Source organism: Chanodichthys erythropterus, chromosome 10 (assembly GCF_024489055.1).
Source record: "Chanodichthys erythropterus isolate Z2021 chromosome 10, ASM2448905v1, whole genome shotgun sequence".
In the NCBI taxonomy this organism is placed as follows: domain Eukaryota; kingdom Metazoa; phylum Chordata; class Actinopteri; order Cypriniformes; family Xenocyprididae; genus Chanodichthys; species Chanodichthys erythropterus.
Genome location: NC_090230.1, coordinates 53,648,496 through 53,666,039, shown reverse-complemented (window position 1 = coordinate 53,666,039; position 17,544 = coordinate 53,648,496). Strand labels below are relative to the sequence as shown.

The 17,544-nt window shown below is 38.9% G+C and overlaps 2 protein-coding genes across 10 annotated transcripts in view; one reads left to right on the top strand and one right to left on the bottom strand.

The window, feature by feature from the left end:
• LOC137028868 (molybdopterin synthase catalytic subunit) overlaps positions 1 to 6,828 on the top strand; it is an 8,846-nt gene extending 2,018 nt beyond the window's left edge. Inside the window, exons 2-5 of one of the 2 annotated variants that reach the window (XM_067398190.1) lie at positions 1,456 to 1,609; positions 1,803 to 1,926; positions 3,363 to 3,441; positions 6,517 to 6,828. In XM_067398190.1, the coding sequence (XP_067254291.1) occupies positions 1,456 to 1,609; positions 1,803 to 1,926; positions 3,363 to 3,441; positions 6,517 to 6,539 (380 nt within the window). In that variant the 3' untranslated portion in view covers positions 6,540 to 6,828. Of the gene's footprint in view, positions 1 to 1,455; positions 1,610 to 1,802; positions 1,927 to 3,362; positions 4,955 to 6,516 lie in introns of those variants that run through there. The other variant, XM_067398191.1, reaches the window with a different exon arrangement.
• itga2.2 (integrin, alpha 2 (CD49B, alpha 2 subunit of VLA-2 receptor), tandem duplicate 2) overlaps positions 5,020 to 17,544 on the bottom strand; it is a 40,038-nt gene continuing 27,513 nt past the window's right edge. For 6 of the 8 annotated variants that reach the window (XM_067398180.1, XM_067398181.1, XM_067398183.1 and 3 more), the window contains exons 13-28: positions 12,278 to 12,421; positions 11,134 to 11,331; positions 10,924 to 11,054; positions 10,398 to 10,561; positions 10,040 to 10,299; positions 9,635 to 9,717; positions 8,576 to 8,717; positions 8,204 to 8,296; positions 8,048 to 8,124; positions 7,815 to 7,898; positions 7,307 to 7,409; positions 7,070 to 7,180; positions 6,835 to 6,945; positions 6,450 to 6,563; positions 5,465 to 5,554; positions 5,046 to 5,364 (exon numbers count right to left, since the gene is read on the bottom strand). In XM_067398180.1, coding sequence (XP_067254281.1) covers positions 5,062 to 5,364; positions 5,465 to 5,554; positions 6,450 to 6,563; positions 6,835 to 6,945; positions 7,070 to 7,180; positions 7,307 to 7,409; positions 7,815 to 7,898; positions 8,048 to 8,124; positions 8,204 to 8,296; positions 8,576 to 8,717; positions 9,635 to 9,717; positions 10,040 to 10,299; positions 10,398 to 10,561; positions 10,924 to 11,054; positions 11,134 to 11,331; positions 12,278 to 12,421 — 2,208 coding nt within the window. In that variant the 3' untranslated portion in view covers positions 5,046 to 5,061. Of the gene's footprint in view, positions 5,365 to 5,464; positions 5,555 to 6,449; positions 6,564 to 6,834; positions 6,946 to 7,069; positions 7,181 to 7,306; positions 7,410 to 7,814; positions 7,899 to 8,047; positions 8,125 to 8,203; positions 8,297 to 8,575; positions 8,718 to 9,634; positions 9,718 to 10,039; positions 10,300 to 10,397; positions 10,562 to 10,923; positions 11,055 to 11,133; positions 11,332 to 12,277; positions 12,422 to 17,544 lie in introns of all 8 variants that reach the window. The other 2 variants (XM_067398185.1, XM_067398187.1) reach the window with 1 other exon arrangement.

Below are 17,544 nucleotides of genomic sequence, written 5' to 3'. Positions count from 1 at the left end.
TTGGAACTGATGGCTTCAAAACTGTATGGCGTCGCAAAGGTGAGGAATACAAAGAAAAATGCATGGTGCCTACAGTGAAACATGGTGGTGGCAGTGTCCTTATGTGGGGCTGCATGAGTGCTGCTGGTGTCGGGGAGCTGCATTTCATGAATTCACAGATGCACTGCTCTATACTGAAAGAGAAGATGCTACCATCACTCTGTGCCCTTGGTCATTGTGCACTTTTTTCTAACATGACAATGATCCTAAACACACATCTAAGGCCACTGTCAGATTTCTGAAGAAAAGTAGAGTGAAAGTGATTCAGTGGCTCCTGATCTGAAACCAATCGAACACCTGGGGAATTCTGAAGAGACATCACTTGTTGAGCATCACTTTCCATCCAGCAACCAGTCTCTAATAGAGGTCATTCTTGAAGAATGGAAAAAGATAGATGTTGCAAAATGTCCCCAACTTGTTCATTCCATGCCTAGAAGACTTTGTATGGTCTCCATGATTTAATAACAGCACCAAGTACTAGATGTAGTAGTTTTTGTTGTGGGGTGTACTCATTTTTGCATTCACCCTAATTTGAGTAAAACTGAAAATTTTATTCTCTAAGTTATAACATGAATTTACGTTAATAATATAAGTTAAACAGATGTTATATTAAACTTAGTCTTGTCAACAATTTGGAAATTGTTTTTGTGTTCATTGAGATATTGTTTAAAATGTTACTTTTCAAAGGGGGTGTACTCATTTACACTGAGCACACATATAAATATATGTATACACAGACATATATGTAAACACAAGTGGAATAAATATCAATAAATAAATAGTTTCCATGACTTGGTTATCTAACACAAATATTATTATGGATACTGACAAGGTGGGGTCTCTTTTATCCATCTAATAAGAATGCTTTCCCTTGCCACAAGCAACAGTTTGTCGAACTGTTTATAACCGGATGCATCAACACTGTAAAATATCAAAAGTTGAGAAAACTTGAAAGTTTAAGGCAACAAACTTCAGCAGATTTTTGAGTATTCTCAACTTCTTGTATTCAGTTTATACAACAAAAAGTTGAGAAATCTCAAAAATCTCCAACAAAAACAAGTAGAGAAAACTCAAACTCAAGTTTGTTGCCTTAAACTACAAGTTTTCTCAACTTTTGATTTTTTTCAGTGCAGCGTCAGTGTCTCTGCTTGCGCTTTAGATGGGAGCCCCAAAGGAAAAAGAATCCTTTTTAGTTTTATGTGAAGAATGGTGCTGATTTCAAAGGCAATAAAATTACAAAACCTGGAGATATACTTGCACTTCCAAAAACAGTGAAAGTTCGTCCCTAGGTCTGAATGACACTGAAATTTGCTAAATAAGTCTTGTATTTGTAATAGTGCTGTCAAATAAACTAATCACAATTAATCGCACCTAACATAAAAGTCTGTAAATTTTATATGTAATCTCATTTTTCAGGTACTACCAGAGATAATTTTGAGGGTAAGAAAGTAATACAGCTTGAATATGAGGCATACAATCCAATGGCAGAGTCAGAATTGAGGAAGATCTGCAGTGATATCAGGACAAAGTGGCCCAGTGTCAGACATATTAGCATACAACATAGACTTGGGTGAGTTTGTTCAGATAATGAGACTTCATTACTCTATTATCACACTTTTTTGTACCGTGTGTATGGGTGACAGCCTGTGTATGTACTGTATGTATGTATTATGTTGTATGTATTTAAACAGCAGATAAATAAAGTCTTATTTTATCTTACCTTATCTAAAGATTATTTTTGTTCTTCCCCGCTCTGTCCACAGTGTGGTTCCTATAACAGAAGCAAGTGTTATAATAGGGATCTCATCACCACACAGAAATGATTCCCTGGAGGCGGTGAGATACAGCATCGACACACTCAAAGCGACTGTACCAATCTGGAAGAAGGTATGAACATACGTAGTAGTGTGTGACTTCTGTGTAACCCTATAGAACATTTCATGAATAAGCATCAGGAGGTCAAATTAAATATTAAATTATGTTTTTTTTTCTTAGTGTTTATTATTTAGGAGGTTTGAAAACCACAATGTGGCACATACAACCAATTTGTGTGATTCTGTTATTTTTTTGTAATAATAAGCATTAAATAAACACTAAATAGACACAACTGATATAAATAAAATAAAATTTAAGTAAAGTAAGCCTGAATAAGTAACATGGTGGCAAATGTTTCTTAGTAGAGACTTGCTAGTTTTGGGCAAAATGCATTTTGGTAGTTATTTGTTACTTAAAGGTACTCTATGTACGTTTTTGACTGTACTAAAGCATAAAAATACCATAATATGTTTGCAGATATTTATTAAACATGCTGAGTTCACATACTCATTTCTCTGAAAACCATCGCCACAGCCAGTAATTTTACTTTGAAATATGCATTCCGTGTCAGGATTTCTGTTTTTGTTTTGGTCTGGGCAAGAGCGCACATTGCCAATTTACCCAATGGTATTTCTCAGCCCCGGGTTGGCAGTTGATGGAAAACACATGCAGCAAATTGCAGCCATGGAAGCCAGCGAACAAACTGGGTCAGAGATCGCAGATTCTATCCGACCTAAAAAGCCTCAGCATCCATCTAAAAATCTCTATGAACAGGAGCATATTAAAACGCGATATCAATTCATCATAAATCAATAGATCAACTAATTATCTTACAGTGTATGAGTCTCCTCGCCTTCCAATGTCAATTGAGCTCGTTCCTGTTTCGTGTCTTCAAACTGGCAACCCGCGTGAGCATAGAGTCTGAGGAGGAGGGGGCGGGGCAAACAATATTTTGAATTTGAACAGCAGTACCCATTTTAACCACTAGCTGTCATTCTTACATAAAGCACCTTTAGGTTAACAATACATTTTGGATAATATTTAATTAATCACTTTTCCTTGCAAACCTGGGAATAGGGTTGATAAATACAGTCAACACAATTTGTGTAAATAATGACAAAATGGAATTTTGGAGTTTTGTCTTCCCACCATGTTGTAGTTCTAAATGATACTACAACATGAAATGTTACTTTAAGGGATTTTTAACTGGGTAAAGATTACATGTTTTATCATTACAATTATTTTTTATTGAAAAAAAAAAAAAGGAAAACGGAAAAAAGGGAAAAGGTTTATTTGTGTCTCTATTATTAAAGTAAAATGTAATAGTTAATAGTTATAAAACACTGTCACACTGTGAAACACTGACTTTTTTTCCCTATACAATAAATTGTATTTATATAATAACTTGTAACTTGTTAATTATTTCCATAGAAGTGTAATCATTTCTCTTTGTATATTATATTGTGCAATTGTTTGCAACATGTTTGTAATTATTTTGTTCTTTTCAGGAAATATATGAGTCTGGGGAGCCTTGCTGGAAAGAGAACAAGGAGTGTTTGTGGGCAGATGGTGGAAAAGATTCCAAGGAAAGTTGAGCTGTTAAATGAGCAAATGAGCTACAGTAAATCTCATGAAGTGTTGAGATGTTTTTATTGAAAAAATACAAAGCCCAAAGTTTTCCTGTTACACCTGATGAAACACAAATACAAATCAAAAGAGTATATTCTGCTCTTCTTGTAAAAGAATAGAACGTCTTACAAAGGTACCAGTGCAAAAACATTATGTAAACATTAAGGAAAATCTTAGACAGGCCCCTTTTCCTGTCACACTATCAGTAGAAGTTAAACCCTGAATTAATACAAAATCAACACTTTATATTAACTTTATTTCAAAACATATAAAAGTTAGCATTATCAGTAATCCTATACATTAAAATGTTTAAAGACATTTCAAAGTATTTTAGTGTACATGAATAAAAGCAGATAAGATATAATGTTAAGTTTTTAAAAAGTGTAGCCTGCATCGTTTGTTATTACTAACTTTATTCATTTGTGCAAGTATTCACTATCTTTTTCTCAAGCAGTATTAGCACATTTCCCTGATGTTTTATGCAGAGTAGCCCTGCTTATTAGTTTAATTATTTGCTCATGGTGCTTGCGTAGTATGGACAGTGTGTTGATTTGGGCATAACACATTTAAGCTCTGTTGTATTCATTTTATGTTGTTGCTGAAATGGTTTCACTGCGATTTTGAAAATACTGATATAATATAGCACATAACATAAAGGCCCCAATAAATTTTCCTATTCTATGCTTGGGGGTTAAAAGGAGATTGAAATACGTTTGGAGCGCTATACTGTTAGCAAACATCCAACGCTGCCCACATGTAGAGGAATATGTAAATTTGTGCCTCACACTTTCCTTTCAACAACGAAATAAACATGACTAAAATGACAGTGGTGAGAAAACAGCAGTTAAGAAAGCATCTGATCATAGCGATGTGGATGTTTGCAATTCAGTATTAAACATGAAAAATGTTATCAATGTATTTTTAATTAGAATTACAACTCTCCAGCAGCACTCCAGTGTGTTCATGTTTTTATTCGTGTCTGACCTCCAAGGACTGTACAACAGAAGAAATTAACAGGAGAAGATTGTAACAGAGCCACAGCTAGTACATAATCGTATTTCGAAGGTGTTTACCAGTCAGAACTAACTTTTCCAAAACGTTTGCTATTGCAAGCTGTTTCGAACTCCCGAAATGAACACCAAACGAACTTCATTTTGAGTTTGTTCAAAATTACGTCACACCAGTTCATTCTTTGATTTTGTTTGAATTATATTGGGGCCTTGTGCGTTTGTTAATTTTAGTACTTTAGAACTATAAAAATAAATGATCAGATGTGTTCAAATAAGAACTAAGGTCCGTTTCCTCATATGCCAGCATATGACACCAATAATCAAATGTTACAATAGTCAAAAAGATCTAGTAAACTACCCAGGAAATGGGTGGTAGTGGCAAGACTGTGCCAAAAGATACACCAGCTAGCAGAGAAAAAGCATATGAGAAATGAATGGGATTGGAATGCCAGTTGTCATTTCATGCGTTGTAATCAAACTGGCAATTTCCAGTTCACTCATTCACTCTTTCTAGCCCTGTTCTGGCCATTTGTGTCAGAGAAGAAAGCTGTGAGTCTCGGCAGATCTCTTAGGACGCCTCACTGTTTTCCTGCAGTTCCTGATGTTCTGCTGCATTCTCGTCGTTCTTCATCAGCGGTTGATACTTCCTCTTGAAGAATCCAAGCTGAACATAAACACATTGGTTTTTAAAGGAAAACAATGATACAAGATGTACACCGAATAGACATTGTGGGAAAAAAGCTAAATGAAGCACCTTCCAAAGCAATGCGACTGCTAGAGCCAATAATAACAGACCGCCGATAACACTCCCTGCAATGACGCCCACCGGAACGTCCCCTTTAGCTCCAGGTTTGCTCACTTTGACTTCAACCTGCAGTGAACTCATGTACATTTACTCGACATGGGTAATGACTGTTGGTATGTCGAAGATGTTTGAGGCAAAATGATCCTGCTGTATGTTTTGACCATACCTTCAGGTTTTTCTGTTCGATGAACAGTAGGTCTGGTTGAGACGTTTCTATATCAGCTCTCACAGAGAGCACGACGTATTGGAAATCAGCCTTGAATGGGCAAACAAACACATTGTTAAAGGGTTAGTTCACCCAAAAATGAAAATTCTTTCATTAAGTACTCACCCTCATGTCGTTCCACACCCGTAAGACCTTCGTTCATCTTCAGAACACAAATTAAGGTATTTTTGATGAAATCTGAGAGGTATATGACTCGTCCATAGACAGACATATAATCAACACTTTCAAGGTCCAGAAAGGTACTTAAGACATTGTTAAAACAGTTGATGTGGCTGCAGTTGTTCAACCTTAATTTTATGAAGTGACGAGAATATTTCTTGTGCACACAAAAAAAAAAAAAAAGACTTTATTCAACAATCTCTTCTCTTCCCTGTCATTATTCTTATGCAGCTGCAGCAGTAAGCACAGTGAAGGCTTCTGTGTTTATGTCCGAATGGCGGCTCGGTATTGGCCAAAGCTGATCACATGAGCAGTATGATGCATGTGTGTGACACTAATGCAGGAGCCGGCCAATAATGAGCCGGCGTTCTGACGTAAAACCTGGAAGCACTCGACATAAACAACGAATGAAAATGACACAGAAGAGAAGATGTTGAATAAAGTCGTTATTCTCGTTTTGTTTTTGCGCACAAAAACTATTATCGTCACGTCATAAAATTAAGGATGAACCACTGCAGTCACGTTGGCAGTTTTAACAATGTCTTTTGTACCTCTCTGGACCTTGAAAGTGGTGATCATATTGAGTCATATACCTCTCGGATTTCATCAAAAATATCTTAATTTGTGTTCTGAAGATGAACGAAGGTCTTATGGGTGTGGAACGACATGAGGGTGAGTAATAAATGACAGAATTTTCATTTTTGGGTGAACTAACCCTTTAACCGCAACATTGAAATGGGAAAAGCAATGAGATGAGATCACTTACCATTGCAAAGGTGCCATTCCATATGTTTGTAGTTACATTCACATAATAATCATTTTTCCCCTCCAGGTCCTTCAGGACGCATTTCATTGACCAGCATGTGGCCGTTTTGCAGTTCTGTGGATGGTGAACAGATGATGAAGACGGTTACGGCTTTGAGGATGGAAATTTTAAGACATCCTGTTATTTGTAATCATGAGACTGGATTAGTCATCTCGCAAATCAACAACTTAATCTAGATCTAATTAAAAACATTATTGCACAAATAACTATATTGGGTTTCATTCTTCATTCATTATTCCTTGTGCGTCACAATCAATAACAATGACAAAAGTGAATGTTTTTTCTCATTCTTGGATTTCAGGAAAATTTTAGATCAAGTACTGACCAGTTCCTCTGTTCCTCTAAAACTCTCTTCTGTGAATCGGGCTGTATAATGTTTTTTACTGATCTTAAAAGGGTCAATCTGATGGCTGTCTGCACAATGGATTTTTTCAGCCTGTTGCAGGAAATATTGTCATCAAGTAATATCCACATGCACAGACACTGCTTTCGGTCATATATTTATGATGGATGATTAAATGCATTGTGTGTAATAAAAACTGTTCATTATAGTTCCTCACAGGCGAAGATTTAATGCTGGTTGTATACAGGAGGGGATTTCCTGCTCTAGTGCTGTTAGGCAACGAGACAGTGAGGTAAATGAGGCTGACTGGGATGGTTCCTGTAGAAACCTGTAGAAATAAATACACATTAGCAAGCTGAATCACTGCCATGAACTTCCTTTTCGAAGTAAACCAACAGATGGTGGTAGTGAACAGCCTGAAGGATTTATCCATTTCACTATGACATGAACTCACCTTTAAAATAAAGTTAAAATCTGGGCCGATGTCCTTGTAATCCTTCACTGTGGTTGCAAAATTGTCCTCTTTTTCCAGTAAATAAACACCTAAGTTTGATTCTCTGAAGAAATTAAAATATAGTAAAGACATTAAGAGAGAATTTTTAGTCAAATATTATGACAGGATTCAAATGTTTTATTTAATAATTGGATATCAAGCAGAAATAGTGTAAATACTCAACTTTTTGTACTCAACTGTAATGCTCGTATCAACTAAAAGTTACTGTTTACTAAGATTTATACTAATTTTAACTACTAATACTACTAATTTTTGTGGAAATCAACACATTTGAAATTCTCTGATATCATTTAAGGTTTTCCAGAAATGAGGGAACCCTGTACCAGAAGCATGAAACTAGCACAGCTAAGTAGACTGCAGAATGCAATGACGGACCAATCAGAATCAGGCATTCTGGTGTTTAATAAAGGAAATATTGGAATGTTGTAAAAGGGGTGTGTTGTCTGACCTGCTGAGGATGATCTCAGAGTTGTATTGGACAGGAATGGAGACAGAAATTATATTATCAGCTGGAGTTTCCTCTGTGCTGTCACTGCAGTGGAAATAAACCAATCAAACATTGATTAACAGGATAATCTCCATATGCTTTACTAAACCTGTGGATCTGTGGTCTCATTGGCACTTATTTGCACCAACCTGAGGGACTTGCATATTTGCACTTTTCTAAATTTCTATATTTACCTTAAAGCTTCAAAGACAACATTGGCATCTTTTTGAAGCAGATTCATATTAAAGTCAAAGTTTACCACAAATGTTACCTGAGGAAAAAGAACGAAACCGTTAAAATCATATCGGTCAGATATAAAAAAAACGAATGCTTGCAGATGTCTGTCTCACCAATTGGTCAGTCCGCAGGGCTGGATAACTCACTAGGCAGGTGAGTGTGTCTGAATCTTTCGTCAGAGTGCACTTCACCTCTGTTCCATCAGTCTGGAATATCAGAAAGCAAAAACAGCTGTTTTGAACTCAAGAACATGTGTCTGCTGTGTATGTAAAACATATACTTCAGTTATGGTTAGAATCTTGTATCTGGAAGTGTGTGAGATAAATTTGTGGGAGAAACAGGAATTTGGTGAGCCCTTAGCCCACCGCAGCACCACTCGAATCCTGCCCAGTTTTACTTAAATTACTTTCACAATCATATATTGTACTGCTGATGTTAAGTAGAATATAATATATGATGAATTGTTCGGATTAGTTGTAAAGTACCAGTTGTGTAAAAGAAGCGTAGAACAGGTTTCTGGAGTAGCTGACTGACACACGTGCATTGTACGCATTTTCCTTCCTGTTCATCACCGTCACAGTGAAGGAGAGTCTTTTCTTGTTCTGGCTGACCACCAGTGGAGTTTTGCTAGAAATAATAAAAAAACACATCATTAATATATACACAACTAATTTCAAATTTCCATATAAGAGATAATTATAATTTCTGTCCTTTTCAACACTTTAACCCTAACGCTCAAAATACTTAATGGTTTGAGACAAACTTAAATTAAACAAATTGGTTCACTTAAATTAACTGTTATGAGTATTTAGAACTTTCTTTTTTTTGAGTTCACTGCACTGACATATTTCAAGTAAACTGAACTGTTTAATCGTTTTGAGTTGTATGAACTCATTTCTTTTCATTTAGACTAACTTGCATTTAACTGGAACTGGGCTGGGATTTTTATTTCCCAGCATGCTTTTCCCATGGCACTCAAAAGGGAGAGTAAATGCTAAAAAATAAGTGTTCATGTTTTTTGTGCAAGATTAATGGTAAGGGAGATTAAGTAGTGATTGATGTTTTGATATGCTAATTTAGAAGAGTTTCAGTTTTGGAGAGTTACCATCGTGCTGACAAGTAGCGCATGCTGCTTGGTTTGAGAGCAGGTAAGTTAAATGTTTTAAGTTGCTGTACTCATTCAATAAGTGCTATACCATGCTATTGTTAACATGTTAGCAAATTGGCATTTTCTAAATTAGTTTGATATAGCTAGCAAAATATTTACATTGAGATAACCTGATCATTTTAAGTTAAATGTATAAATTAGTGTACTCAATATTTCAAGTTAAGAACAATAAAAATGTATGAGTTAGCTAACTCAGTACTTAAAGTTAGGAGCAATTAACATGCATGAGTACTAAAAACTCGAAACTTGGTCTGCTTACTTAATATTGGGCACATCATAACTAAAAAAATTTGATGTAACTGATTACCTCATTTTTTTTGAGTTAGCTCAAGTTATTAGGGTTTACAATTAAGTCATATGGTTGAAGGAATCTTACCCAAGTTTCTGTTCACTCTCCACACTAAGTACCAAGTCACTGAAGCAAACTTCATCTTGGCCACAGTCCTTTGAGAATGGGATCTGGACCAGAGAAACCCCAGAATAAGCACAAGAATTTAGGAAGAGTTTCCTGAATAAAGATGATGAATTCTACTATTCGTAAAAGCCTAAGTCAGAGGTTTTTAAACATGGAAAATTTGATAGATGACAACAATTTATAAACATAGTCTTTAGGAAGGGGGATGCTAATAAAAAGGATAATCATATTTGGAGGTCTTTAAGATTAAAAGATTAGAAATCCCCTAGTTGATTGATTTATTTAATTGTCCTTGTTCTTAACACATGTCCATCATAGTAAACCACAGGCACTTAAAACACGGAATTTGCTTCTTGCAACACTCACAAAAGACTCCCATGCATTAGGACTGAAGACGTCTAGAACAGGGTTTGCGTCTGGATAGCTGAGAACTACATCCACACGCAAAGCTATTGAGTTGACGAGGTCAGGAGTATCCTGCACATAGACCTCATGCTCTTCACATATGTCCTGTGCAGAGACGCTAATGTCTTTCTGGATGACCCGATCCATGTTGCTGAAAAGACCTCTAGGGCTGACCCGAGAAGACTGCAGGTCAGCATCCAGGTTCAGGCTGTACTTGATATCTGTTTTTATAAAAAAGATGTTTAAATGCATTACTTCCTCCTGCCAAATGTGTCCATCTCCTAAAGAAAATGACCCAGACCAGAATCAGTATCCTTACCCACTAGCCCCAGTAGATTCGTTGGTTTAAATGTTGCACTGAAACACACTTTAGCCTTGAAGCAGGACACCTGCCTTCCACTATAGCGACACGGTTTACTCAGGATACTAATCTTATCGGGGGTGAAGGAAACCTTGGCTGTGACCACTGCAACTGCTCGACTCCTAAAACCACAATGAAAGAGTTCAAGAATGCATCAATTAAAACTCAACCGTTCAATTGATTTATGCATTTTGGAACAAACAGAAGAGTCCCACAGAAAGTTGATGCTTAGAGAATTGCTGAGGTGAAAAATGGGATTCCAGAGGACAGCTGGAGCGATCATTTCCCTGGCCACAAACACATCTAAATATCCCACCATGACTGAGGCCGCCGATGCAGCTGTTACACACTTCACTCAATTGTTGAAGGTAGGCCGTTAATGAAGTAGTACAAATTATCATGGTATCACGTTACATGGGATGATCTAATCGAGCTGTTTTACACCCCCCACAAAGTATGAAAATCAATTGGTTCAAATTCTCACCAGAGTTGGACGACTTTCCCAAAAGCCCCCACCGTGACATCTGGGATTGAGTCTTCGTTCATATCTCCTCTGCCGTCTAGAGAACGGCCGAAGTACTTCATCGCTGGGTCCAGTTTCGTTCCAATAATTTTCTGAATGAATATTCTGAATTTTGACACTTGCAATTATATTTGATATGTGTTGAGAACTCAACAAAGTGTTTTGTTCTACCTGTGAGCTCTGCTTTCTGATGGTTTTTCCGTCTCCATAGTAGACGTAAATGGCACCTTGGCCATTGCCTTCCATTGGGGCACCAACCACCACATCACTGAAGCCATCCATGTTCAGATCTGGGATGACAGTGATGGCCGTCCCAAACCTAGCGTTCTTTTGAGAACCCTCCAAAAAACCCTGGTTATTCAAGATACCCTATTAAAAAATAAAATTAATAATAAAGGGGTCTTATTACACGGCTCTCTGAAATGCTTGATTCTGATTGGTCAGTCGCAACATTCCGAGGTCATTTTTTCCCTGATAATCAGTATTAATAGTAGGCCTATGATAATATTGTTGAAATGTTCATCTTGTTGCTAGAATGATTGTTTTGTCCACTGTAATGGATAATATGATCATTTTAAAATAGTTTCTTCTCAAATCAATATTTAATGTCCCCTTCAAAATGTATATGGTAAAAAGCTGTGTAATAACTGATTTATGACAGTATTATCCGACCTGTAAAAAGCGCTCACATCCTCGTAGAACTCATAATTACAACTTGTAAACTCTTTTTGAGAGCTCCAACTTGTACCACGTGACCGCTGTACCACCTGACCACTGCAGATTTTGCCATCGACACTGTTGCCACAGAAACGTGAACAGCTCCAACGCTGTGTCCGAAATCGCATACTGTATAGTAGGTGCCAAATTTGGTTTGAAACTTACTTCATGACCATTAAAAAGTACGTTCTATATAGTATGAATGGGTGTAGTATGAAATTTGGACACCATGTTGTCACTGCTGTCATGTAACCTGTGGTGTCAGTTGTGGTGCTTCAGCGCCATTCACAAATTCTCTCCTGTGGCCTCATGGGATAGTAAAGTGTCCACTGAATGCACACTTCAGAATCTCGGCAGAAATAGTAGGCCATTCAGGTACTTTTTGCCTACTGTTTTTCCGAAGACTATGTATTCAGACATACTACTCTCTGTTGTTGTACTGGTACTGTATGTGTGCAGCATTAATGTATATACATCTCTTTTACAGCTTTCTCTTTATTAGTAGGTTGTAGGGTAGCTAGCAACAGAAAAAAGAGAAGGGCAAGGAACAGAAAAAGAAGTGGAAGAAAAATAAACAAAGCACAATATACAAAATCACCTTGGTAATGGTGAACAGGTAGACTCGTCCTGTTTCAGACTTCTCCTCACTCATGTACATTGGAGCTCCAACCAGCAGCAGATCAGTCACACCATCAACGTTCACATCAACGGGACAGAGAACGCTGCCAAAGTAAGACCCGATCTGCAAACCACAGACAGCACAATTACATATTACAGGACTTTACTGTCTAATGAAACTCAAGGTCCTCCCCCTTCCCTTTGACACCCCCTGTGGTGTCCTAGAGAGAAAGTCAGCCGCATAGTTCTCAGGACCAGTCCGATATAACACCTCAAAGTCAAAGGGTTGTATAGCTAAAAACCAACGTGTAATACGGGCATTAGCGTCCCTCATGCGGCCCAGCCAAGCTAAAGCCCGATGATCAGTCTCTAGGGTGAACTTTCTGCCCAACAGATAGTATCTAAAGGAATCCAAAGCCCATTTCACAGCTAAACATTCTTTTTCTACCGTTGAATATCTGGATTCTCTTGGAAGAAGTTTCCTGCTAATGTAGGCAATGGGTTGCAACTCACCAGGTTGTCCTTGCAGAAGTACAGCTCCCAGACCGAACTCTGAAGCATCAGTCTGTACCGTAAAAGCCTGACCAAAGTTTGGACTCTGTAGAACAGGTTCCTTGCATAATGCATCTTTCAAATCCTTGAAAGCACTTTCACACTCTGTAGTCCAATCAATCTTATTGGGTTTATCCTTCTTTGTAAGGTTAGTGAGAGCTACAGCTCTTGCAGAGAAGTGAGGAATGAAACGTCTATACCATCCAGCTAGGCCCAGGAAAGATCGTACCTGCTTCTTTGTAGTAGGTCGCTCGGCATGCTTGATGGCTTCAATCTTACCGAGTTGAGGACGAATAACTCCATGTCCTAGTTTATATCCCAGGTACATAGTTTCCTTTTTGGCAATAGCACACTTCGATGTAGAATGTGTCCGGGCGAATGGTAAGTCCTGCTGATTTTATTCTTGCCAGTACCTCTGTCAGATGCTGTAGATGCTCCTCCCATGTTTCACTGTAAATGACTATGTCATCCAGGTATGCAGCTGCAAACTTCTCAGTTCCCCGGAGAATCTGATCGATCATTCTCTGAAAGGTAGCAGGTGCTCCGTGAAGCCCGAAAGGTAAGACCCGGAAATGGTAGTGTCCAAAAGGCGTTTTAAAGGCTGTCAACTCTCTGCTGTCTGAGCTTAACGGTATCTGCCAATAGCCTTTGCATAAGTCCAATGTCGTGAGAAATTTTGCACTACCAAGTTTTTCTATTAAGTCATCAACTCTGGGCATGGGGTATGGGTCAAATTTACTCACTGCATTGAGTTTTCTGAAGTCCAAGCAGAATCTCAGTGTTCCATCCTTCTTTGGAACTAGTACGATGGGATTATTCCACTCGCTGGAAGAAGGTTCTATGATTTCCATTTTCAGCATTGTCTCAATCTCCTGCTTCATGGTGACTACTAATTTCTCTGGAACTCTGTAAACACGTTGATGTATTGGTTTATTGTCTTTTAGGTAAATGTGATGTTGGACAAGGTCTGTTTTACCTGGTGTTTTCAGGAATAGTTGGTGAGGGATGCTCTCCAGCAGTTGTCCCCTCTGTTCCGCATTCAAATGTTGCAAATCCAAGGAACAGTCGTCCTGCTGAACAGGTAAGTACTGCTCCTCCACTTCATCCTCCTCCTGAACCGCTCTCACCAGCAGTTCCTTAACAGCGTTTGCTGTCGTCTTTGGCTGGGAAGCTTGTTCATGCCACTTTTTCAGCATGTTAATGTGGAAGATCTGCAAAGGTTGATGTCTCGATGGAATTTCAATCTCATAAGTCACCGAACCAACTTTCCTTTTTACCTGGCCCTTGCCATTTCGCTAGAAGTTTGTTGTCTGATGTTGGAAGTAGCAACAATACTTGCTCCCCTGGTTGAAATGTTCTTGCTCTAGACTTCTTGTCATACCAAGCTTTCTGTTTAAGCTGTGCCTGTCGCAGATTCTCTTGAGCTATGGTGGTAGTTTGCTGTAACTTTTCTCTCATTTTAAGCACATACGAGAGTATGTTCTGTTTACGCAACTTGTTGTTGTCTTCCCAACTGTCTCTCAACACATCCAGTGGACCTCTGACTTGATGAGCAAACAGCAGTTCGAAAGGCGAAAATCCAGTAGTTGCTTGAGGAACTTCTCGATAGGCAAATAAGAGATAGGGTAACCATTTATCCCAGTTTTTGCCAGTCTCGGACACAAACTTGTTCAACATGCTTTTCAGTGTTTGGTTAAATCTTTCGACAAGACCATCAGTCTGGGGGTGGTATGGAGTAGTACGCACTCTCTTAATACCCAGCAATTGATAAACCTGATGTAAAGTATGACTCATAAAATTGGTGCCCTGATCAGTCAGTATTTCTTTAGGTATTCCTACATGTGAGAAGAAATGCAGAAGAGCGGTTGCAACCTGATAACTTCCCTCATAGGATAAGCTTCAGGGTATCTGGTTGCGTAATCGCAAATTACCAAAATAAATCTGTTCCCTTTCTGACTTCTTTCCACAGGTCCCACAACATCAACACCTATTCTTTCAAATGGAATACTGACTGCAGGAATGGGTACAAGCGGTGCTATGCTGGGTGTTCTGCCTGTTGCCAACTGACATTCAGGACAAGCTTTACAGTAATCCTTTATCTCGCTGTACATACCAGGCCAATAGAACCTTTTAGCTATCCTCATTAAGGTCTTCATGAACCCCAAATGACCTGACCAAGGACTAGAATGACCAAGTTCAACCACTTCCCTGCGGTAAAGTTTTGGCACCACCAGCTGTGTACCGTCTTCTTTAGACTGTCTGTAAAGGAGACCTTGCTTAATCACAAACATTTCAGCATTCAACAAATTCACAGCAGTCCCTTCAGTAATTTTGTGGAAGCAATCTGCCAATGTTACATCTTCTGTCTGCAGCTTAGCTATATCATTAGATATGCTCACGTCCAATTCATCAACTTCTGGTTCTTCCAGTTCAACATTCAACTGCTCTGAGGTATTCATTACATCGGCTACCCATTTTCTTCTCTTTTCTAGCCTTTCTTCTTTACTTGACTTGGTTTCACCTACTATCTCATCAGTAAAGAACGGCATTTCCTGAAGGGTGTTCTGTGCAAAATCTTGGAGCTGTGATAACTGAGTCAAGTTTTGAGCCTGTGCTCTAGTAACAACACCACACCATGCAGTTTCCTGCACCAAGTCCGCTAATATAGGCATGTCTGTACCTAGCAAAACTGGATAAGGTAAAGTTGAAGTAATTCCTACTCTCATCAGGTACGGCTGCTCATTAATCTCAATGTATACCTCAGCAGTAGGCAATTCTGACTTATCCCCATGTACACAACATACTGTAACTGTACCCTCAATCCAGGAATCTCTTGGAACATATTGCGCCAGCACTAAAGTTTGAGCACAACCGGTGTCTACCAAGGCTGTTACTGGCTTACCATTTAGTAATACAGAAACGGTAGGTTCGTTGTTTATTTTGGGCACTAATGTAGGGGTCGGTATATAACATAGTCGAGCCGACTTAGGCTTTCTCAAAGGACAATGTGGACTAGTATGACCTGGTTCTGCACAATTATAACAAACCACATCCTTTTTGTCTGACATTGTTACAGGCGGTTTGGGTTTAGGGTGGGTGGGTTTTATAATCTGGGTTTGCAATTGAGAGTACGAACTACCCCCGAACCCCACAGACTTACCTCTGTTAGATGGTAGGCTTCCAGCATACCGAAATGTCCCAGAGGAAACCTTCCTCGCTGTGATGTAGGCCTCAACCAAGCTAGCTGCCTCTCCTGCAGATACTGGATTTCGCTCCTTCACCCAAGTTCTTACCTCCGGGTACAACACCCGCATGTACTGCTCTAGTACCAGCGTCTCCAACATGTCCATTTTGCTGCTTGTTTCTAGTCGCACCCATTTGGAGAATAAATCCTTCAGCCGAACATATAATTCCATTGGGGATTCGTCAACCGGTGTATCGAGAGAACGAAATCTAAGCCGATATGTCTCAGCGCTGATTTCATATTTCTTGAGAATCACTTCCTTGACTCTATCATAGTCCAAAGATAGTGCTGGTGACATCGCAACAAATGCACTCCTCGCTTTCCCCGTGAGTAGAGGAATCAAATGAATAGCCCAGTCCTCCTTCGGCCACAAATACACTTCTGCCATTCTTTCAAAAGTGGTTAAGTACTGCTCAATATCATCATCCTCTTGCAGCTTCGGCAACTGTGGCACCGGAGCTGATCCCCGAGAGGCTGAGTGGCCTGCAGTGGTAGCTCCATACCTGGTTCGCTCAACATCCATCTGCATCTGCGTGACCTGATGAGTAAGTACTTTAAACTGTTGTTCTCGTCGAGCCATGTCCCTTTCTTGTCTCTCATCTCTCTCCTTCTGATACTGCAAGAAAGTTTGAAACATACCCGCTAATGCGGTGAGGGCTGCCCCTTCTGTGGTTGCTGGAGGTTCGGAAGCCGGTTGCGCACTTCCCTCTGTAGTTCCACTTGCTGCTTGCTGTCCATCCTCAACATCCAAGTTCACCGTCTGCTGTCCTCTTGTTTTGGGTGGCATTTTGGTCTATTTTGGCCTCTTAATCCCACTTCTGACACCATCTGTTAGCGATTGCACTCGCGATCAGAGGCATAATAAGACCATGGCGACAGGAAATCCCAGTTGAGGTGTATTTATTGTGCAGACAGTGCAAATCCCACAGCGAGAGAAAAAAAAAACCAAACAACAAAAAAAAAAAAAATAAATGTTGAGAAAAAAAATATTTACAAGTTCTTTGTGGGAATGTAGTCACAACAGCAGTTAGTAGTTTGAATAACAAACTTTCGTGAACAGAAGCTCCTATTGCTTTGATTCACTTCAACTCCACACAACCAACCTGACCCTCTAGATTCAGTTTCACTCTACTCAACATGTGCTACCTCTGGCAGCCATTTTGTAGTCTAGGCCACACCCTGGAGTGTACCATTCTACAGGTAAGTTGTACTTTCTTACATATGCACTTCTTATCCACTTATGCATATAAAACAACATCTATCTGTATTTAAATGACACTATAACACAATATAACAATTTAACAAATGATTTAACAAAGATAAACCTTGTTTTACAGGAATATTATAAACCCCCCTATGACATCATCCCAACATGGTTTCTCCCATTCAGAAGGCACATCCACCATGTTTAAATACTCTACTTTTAAAACAATACAGGTTTGATCACTGGT